The sequence below is a fragment of the Parasteatoda tepidariorum genome, chromosome 8, assembly GCF_043381705.1.
Source record: "Parasteatoda tepidariorum isolate YZ-2023 chromosome 8, CAS_Ptep_4.0, whole genome shotgun sequence".
Classification (NCBI taxonomy): Eukaryota; Metazoa; Arthropoda; class Arachnida; order Araneae; family Theridiidae; genus Parasteatoda; species Parasteatoda tepidariorum.
In genome coordinates, this window is record NC_092211.1 from 11,972,984 (window position 1) to 11,980,942 (window position 7,959).

Genomic DNA, 7,959 nt, shown 5'->3' on the forward strand with positions numbered 1-7,959 from the left:
TTATGACAAAACAAGCTTTGTTTGTGATCTCGGTACAATTCCAAACATAGTTACGAACCCATAAACAATGCATTATTCCAACAACATATATTTTGAACTTAATTTTATTTTCAAAATAAATTTTATTTTTGTCTGCATTTGATGTCAAACAAAAACAGTACATTATTTTGAAAGTCCGACTCAGATGTCCAGTAAATCCCTTAAGATTTCCAAAGGAAGGAGAACTGAATAAATCTTCCACTCTCCTTTCTAACCTCCCTCTCCCGAAAACTGATTCGGAGAAAATAAGTTTTATCCGATCGAAAATCAATCAAAAGAAGAAAAAAAAAGAAAAAGATTTTTCTTCCTTTCATCTTTACTCTTTTAATCTCTTTGATACCTGAAGCAAATTCTAATACCAGATTTTGTATCAGGTCTTATATATTAATCAATATTTATACAGATGATTTTAATATTTCAATGCAGACTTTCGAAGATTTGAAATAAGTGTTTAATGAGTTAAAAGTGATCAATTTCATGTTAATTTTTCGCAAAGAAAAAAAAAACGTAAATCAAAATGTCTATCTTCACTTGAAGAAAGGTTTCAATGCATGTTAAGAAAAAATACTTTAACATTGAATGAAATAAAAATCTCGGAGAACTGGGGATAAATTAACTTAAACCTAATTTAAATTGTTATAAATTTGGTTATTTTATAAAGTAAACAATTTTAAACAAGTACATTTTTAGTAACTTAACTGCTTAAGTTTTCTACAATCAAACAGTTCACTTTTAACTACTGAAGTTTTTTTTTTAAATCGTTATTTAAATAAACATTTGTTCGTTGTGCAACGGGAGATCTAACTTAAGACCATAGGGCACCGATAGCAAAAGCTTTTCTTAAATTGCTGATAGTTTTATAGAGCGTTCGCTTTCCAATGAGGTGAACCAAGTTCGAATCCAGCAATGGACGGTCGATACGAATCCGCATCCGGTTGCACCGACCACAATGCTGAAGTGAAATATCCTCAGTGGTAGACGGATCATGGGTTAGAGTCCCTTTTCCGTTAGGCTAACCATGGGAAGTTCTAGTAGTCTTCCTCTCCATGTAACGCAAATGCGAGTTAGTTCCGTCAAAAAAGGGATTCAGGAGTTCCCTTGTCTACTGGATTGGGTTCAAAATTACAAGACTACGGAGTTGAACATTAGAAAGCGTAAGCCCAAAAATTGGGTCGGCTGTTCAACGACGGTTATAAAATTATAAAATAAAATGGATATTTTTTAATGGACTATTTAATTTATAGCATGTAGATTTAAAAGAATGAAAAGCATTGATATTCCATTAAAATACTTTATGGAACAATAAAGACAAAAAAAAAATCGGATTTTAAATTATTAATAAAACTTACTAGTTAAATTTTATTTTCTATTTTTATTAATATATCACCAAGAGAGAAGCGATTAATTTCCAAAGTTAAATTTCTTAAGAACGTATAAATTTAAATTTTTTCAATTAAGTGTAGAAACTCATTAATAGTTTGTTTGGAGGAAAAAATAAAAGATAAATTTATTTTTATCGACGTATATAATGATACATTTCTCTGGTGTCTGCTGCTTGCAGAACGAAAAATAAATTTCTCATTACAGTTACAAAAATTTCTTTAAAAACAAAGATTATATGACTTTTAAATTTATAATAAATATAAAGTAATGGCCTTAAATAGAAATACATGGATATTATTCTCACACTTTCATTAAAAATTAGAAGAAACTTGAAAAATAACTTAAATCTAATGTTACAACTTACATTTTCTGTTGGACTATCACAAAAGATTTTAATCGTGATAGTATAAAAAAAAAATAAAATTAAATAGTTGTTTTTTTACCAATATTTTAATCAAAAGTAAACAGAAAAAATTAATATTCGAAAAGTATTGAGATTGTGTGTTATATATTTTTTATAAAAGTATTATTAATTTCTATTATTTTTATTTATGTTATTCTAAAATATATGTTTATAACGCAGTGGACAGATCGTAAAGACATGGTTCCCAGTAGAACACCGAAGACAAGCATCACTGGCAACGGCCAGTGCGCGGGTGGGTGACCACTTCTATCAGCCTGCGTAGGGATGAAGGGTATGCGGCATCAGTCATAGTTAAACTGTTCTACCGTGAAATGCTCGACTTCACGCGCAAGTCATCAGGCTACCGAAGCGGGGGTGCCATCCCCTCCGCAGAGGATCAAAATTGTGATGGCATGTCTTCGGATCATCCTCAGGGATGTTTCCCCGACCGTCGCTAATAGCCCATTGTGCAGCTCTAGTGTGACGTTAATAAAGTACCTGCCTACCTCAGAATATAAAATATAAGTTTAAACCGTACTTGTACTGCCTAGAAGTTAGCTGAAATGTAAGCAAGATAAAATATTTTCCTCAATTCGCTAACCAGCAAATTGCAAAGAGTTTCTAAAATATTCATAAAAAGAGTGTATATTGTGTAGAAACATTTTGGAAAAGCTGAAATAAATGTAGAATAAGTTTGGAAAGTACAATTAAAATTAACTTCATATAAAATTATGAACATAAAAAATAGCGCAGTTCCTTGTTATAAGCGCATACTTGGCGACTCAACTCAACATTTATTCTAAGATCATTATAAAATGGTCACAATAGAATGCAGACACAATCTAAATATTTTTTTTCTTAGTCTTGCAAAGAAGTTACACTATCATTTCCCATTATTTAAATTAATATATTGATTAAAACTAATTTTAAAATTCTCTAGCACAACAATGTTTGTTCAAAATTTAACATTAAATTGAAAATTAGAAAGAATATTGACAGTGAATTTGTCAATAATTTTAACAGAACCTAGAATTTATTTTTTAATCAACAAAAGCTTTCGGGCAGACAATGTTTGCTTTGAAAATTAAAATATTACATTATCAAATGAATTCTTCTTTAGTAACATGAGCAATTAGTATTCTTTGATTTAAAATACGCTGTTTTCCGACTAAAAATTTAAAGAATTGATTATAATAATAAAAACATCTATTAAAAATGTAACACATTGATTAATTAAAATGAAAATATACGGGATAAAAAGTAATTGCATAAAGAAGCACAATATTAGCTAGATACTTTTTAAAAGATTTTCTTCGTTTAATTTAAAAAAAAAAAAATAGTTTTATTTATGTTAAAACACCGCCGATACATTAAAAAAGACATGTACTTGCTATTGAGGTAAAATATATATACAATTATTTGTACAAGAAATAAGTTTCATGAAATTGTTTTAAAAATCAAATATATTTTTTATATTTTTTTTATAGTTTTCAACTTTTTTAAGAAATGTTCTTCAATCGTATTTATTTAAATAAAGTAATCAAAATCGTTGCTTCCTCGTAGTAAATTGTGTAGGATGCAAAAACGAAAATGATAATAATTTCTTCACTATTAATGAGTTAAGTAATTTTGTCTCTGCTTAACACAGATATTACTATCATCAAAGTGCTTCTACTTTTAAAATTGACCAGTATTTTCTACAATGCAGGTAATAATAATATTGCAAGCAATAAAGGTAAAATCGTTTTCTCTTTTAAGTATCTATGTAGTTTTGAAGTCATATAAGTTGTATAATTATATAATGTTGTATAATGTAAGGTTATTCATAAAAAGTTCATTTAAAATTTTTATACCATCAGATTTTTAAATATAATATAATTTTATTATAATTATATGATTGCCAAAAAAATAGATAACTAGTCGAGACTACTATGAACCCTGTTTTAAATCAAAACGTCCATTTTAGATACTTTAGTCATTTACATACTTATATATAACGGAAACTTTGCAATATCCTATTACATCCGTACGATATTTTTCAAAAATCAAAATAATAAAATGAAATGTGTACAATAGAAAGCTTAAAAATAAACCAATGATTAATAGATAGAGTAAAAATACTAGATAAGGGAAGTCATTAGTAATTAACTTTATTTCCAAAAAAATAAATGTATTTGTAACTTCTTTTAATTGAATCAATTTATAATATCGAATCAATAAAGTCGCCTGAAAAAAAATTAATTCTCTTCTTAATTGTTTTTAAGAAAAAAAAAAGCACAATATATTTTCTGCCTAAAACAAACGTTCTATTTTATTTCGCGCATAAATATATCAGTTTGTTATTTTTATTAATAAGACACTGATAACAAAATATGTCAAAACTAAAAAGTTTTACTCCTGATGCAATTTCTAAGCAGATTTCGAGTGAAACCAAACATTGAAACTCATTACGTGGTTAAACTCGGGAAAAATTATTTACTTAAAATTTTCACAATTTGAGAAGGGGGTGAAAAAACGGTCTCTTTTTCGAAAACACGAGAAAGGAATTAATTAAAACCCCAAAACGTTCTCTAACGACATAGTTCCTTGGCCACTATTTGGCTTCTGTAAAAGTACCTTCTCCTTAACAGATCTTGGTATGCGGGGAAGATACGCAGACTGTTTTTGCTTACTCTGAGTTTAAAAGTTAGTTTTCATAACAAATTAGTGTTTGGCCAGTAATAAAGGAAAATACACCAATAATTATTACCAATCTTAAACTAAAAAATCAATGTTATTATTTACACACAGACACACACACACACACATATACACANTATAATATAATATATAAGTATATAAGTACATCTGATTTCGCTACTCGCTTTATAGTTTTTGTTTTGTTTTATACTGTTTTTTATTTTTTATTTTATTTTATTTTCTGCTTTTACGTGTTATTTTTACTTATTGTGTTCTGTTTTATTTGTTGTAATTTTTGTAAAAAAAAAAAATTTTTGAATGCTCCTCACACTATTGTATTAATATATTTTTCTTCGGCTATATTGATACAATATCAGAAAGCACTCTTTTTGGGGGATATTATCGTGTGGGCTGATGAAAAGATTATATCTTTCATTTTCCGGTTTTTTTAAAAAAATTTCGTCCTTTTTTTTTAATCAGTTGTTTGTTATTTCTTTCATTATTATTTCCCCCCTTTTTATGTGTCTATAATTTTCCTTTGTTTTATCTTCATTTTGAACTTATATGTATATATATAATCGAAAGCGTGTAGCGAAAAAAGATGTGGATACGATGCAAGATGTGTGTAGTATAACGATGTTTGATCAAAAACATAATTCAATATAATGATCGTTGTAAATATCTTTAAAACTTAATAATGGCATTTATATGTTAATCTGTGGTTTGTGTGATATGAAATATGTTTGACAAATATGTTAATATTTTTAAAATATGTTAATATTTTTGACATTATAGATGATTTAAGACATCTATAATGTCAACATGTCATTTATAATGTACTAGGAACTAATATAATAGTTTAAAATTTTTCTTTGATTCAAGTATTAAAAAAGAAAATGTCTTGTTAAAATATGCGATATAACGAATGATTTTAAGTCTTATGTAAATGAACTAATTGTGCGAAATTTTAAAGTTTCTAAAAACTTTCATTCAAATACTATTTTTTAATCAAATTAACAGAATTAAAAGAATATTTAGTAGTATTTATTTTTCTAAAAACAAATCGACGAACTCTTCCGAAATTTGATTAAAAGCAGTGAATATCCAACTAATGTGATTAAATTCTAAGCAGAATTGTTAATTGCGTGTTAAAATTATTAATGATTACATGAACAATTTTCTATTTTTTAAATTGATCTTTTACATTGTGTACATCTAATTGGGACAAATCTTGGCTAAAAAATCTTACTATATTTATTTAAAGTCTTTTTAATAACTACTAATAACATCTCCAAAAATCATCGAAATTAAAATGTTATATTTAAAATACGACTATTTTTTAATTACAAGTTTTGAGTTATCCAGTATATTACATGATTACCTTTCAGAAATCCAGTTTCCATACAATTCAAGGAAACAGAAAAAACCAAAAGAGTTTTTGTAGTTCCGTAATATTTAAAAAAAAGATAACCCATTAGTTTGAGCTTTAATTTCATATTTTGTAAAGCGGCAACTTAGAAAAAAATTTAAACCATTTTTGAAAGGTGTCTGTAAATACAAGAATGCCTGTTCTTTCTCCTAGCATTATATATTCCTATTAGTGTCTCATTTTGTATTTTTCTTGAATTTTTGTTTTATATGCTTTATTTTCGAATCGATATATTTTTTTTCCGTTTTTCAGTTCCCACACTATTGCATTTATCTATTTTGCCTGGGCTTTATTAATACAATTTCGCAACGCATTCTTTTATTCATTCTTTCAAGCAAATAAAAATCTCAATTATATCCGCTGATAAATGTTTAACTGACGTATATAGCATAGAATTGCTTCATAGTTATTTTCTCAAAATTTTTTAAACTTCATTTGAATATTGTTTTTTTACTTTTAAAACATACTATGCAAATGTTTCTTTTATTGAATACATGATTTTTCTTTTCCGAACTTTCTTTTTCCATTTTCATACTACAAATTAAATTTTTTATGTGCATGAGAAATTCATTCTTAATATGAATAAGATATTAATTTGCGTATTTGGGATACTTAAATACATGGAAAGAGTTACTTAAATAACCCGATCAAAACTGTTAAATAAATAGTACATTTGCTATATATTTAGTTACTTCATCAAAATAAATAAAAATTAGTAAATTAATGCTTTGATGATAAAAAAATTTATTCAATTATAAAAGTTATACTTCATTTGATGGCACGTTTTTGTATTTCAAATAAAAATAAAAGTTTGAAAAGATATTACATTTCAAAATGTAAAAGTCGACAAGTATTTTTTCGTAATTTTCAGGCAGTTACTCTTCAAAAAAATTCGAGAAACTACGAAGACTAAATCAAAAAATCAAATTTTGGGTAATATGTTAAAAAATGCATCTTTACTAATAACAGAATGTGCAATATCTTTTATTAAATAAATTATATTTTGTTTTTAACCTAGAATAACAAAGAGAAGAAAAAAAACTTATAAGTAGCAAAATTTAAATAATGCAGTTAAAACACAAATCTCGCGTACAAGAAATTACATAGAAAAATTTAAATATTTAAACTCGTTTTACCGCTTTAGATTTTAGCATTAAACTGAAATGGATATTTTAGACTTTCTTGCAGAAGTTTATTAAGAGCTAAAACTAAATAAACAATTAGTTTTTAAAACATTAGACATCGAAACAGTGCTAAACACTCTAAAAAATTAAATTGCCTAATACAGGATCAAACAATAAATCATTTTATGACATTATTGCTAGTCGCTCAATTCTCAACTACTTAATGATATTAAACCGGGAGCGTAGCATAAACGGCACACATTTACTTATAAGAATTCAAAAATCTCTAAGATCTACTAATCATAATATTTTTACCTTGTGGTAAAATAGCGTCCGAACCGAATGTGATGAGGCAAGCCACACATATCAACCAAACATGAATTCTTTTCAAAATAAAACAATTCTTTTCATAATCCATGTTTCCAAAATATATGTTTTCCCACAATGTGGATTTCTTCTTTTTTTATTATTGGTTATTGATTCACATTTAACAGATGGCAGAAACAACTTTAAGTGAACCACCGATTGTTTCTAAGTTTTTTCCATGTTTCTGAAACTTCCGCATGAGCGTGCTATTCTCTCTTAAAGAACGATATGTACTCATTTCTCCCGCGTCTTGCTCTCTGCTGCCGCAGCTCTGGACGCTCGGCCATTTATTGGTCCGATGCTAGAAACTCAAGTAGAGAAGGAATGTAAGAATTTGGCGAGAAATTGCCTTCCGCCAGATCGGTATGGCTGTCGCCAAAGCGACAAGTGTTCGAACGGATGTGATTGGTGGATATTCATTCTGGGCGTATTTCGCGCGCACTTCACCTAAGTTTGTGACTCGCGAAGGCATTTCATTTGATTAGATTTTGTTTTGGAAATTGGTTCCTCAAGGAATAGAGAGGAACAAAATAACC

At 27.5% G+C, this 7,959-nt stretch overlaps 1 protein-coding gene across 1 annotated transcript in view; it reads right to left on the bottom strand.

The window, feature by feature from the left end:
- The window catches only part of LOC122269681 (neurotrimin-like), a 340,405-nt gene extending 332,691 nt beyond the window's left edge, over positions 1–7,714 (bottom strand). The window contains exon 1 of the mRNA XM_071184496.1: positions 7,373–7,714. Coding sequence (XP_071040597.1) covers positions 7,373–7,475 — 103 coding nt within the window. The 5' untranslated portion in view covers positions 7,476–7,714. The remainder of the gene's footprint in view (positions 1–7,372) is intronic.
- Positions 7,715–7,959: the final 245 nt, after the last annotated feature.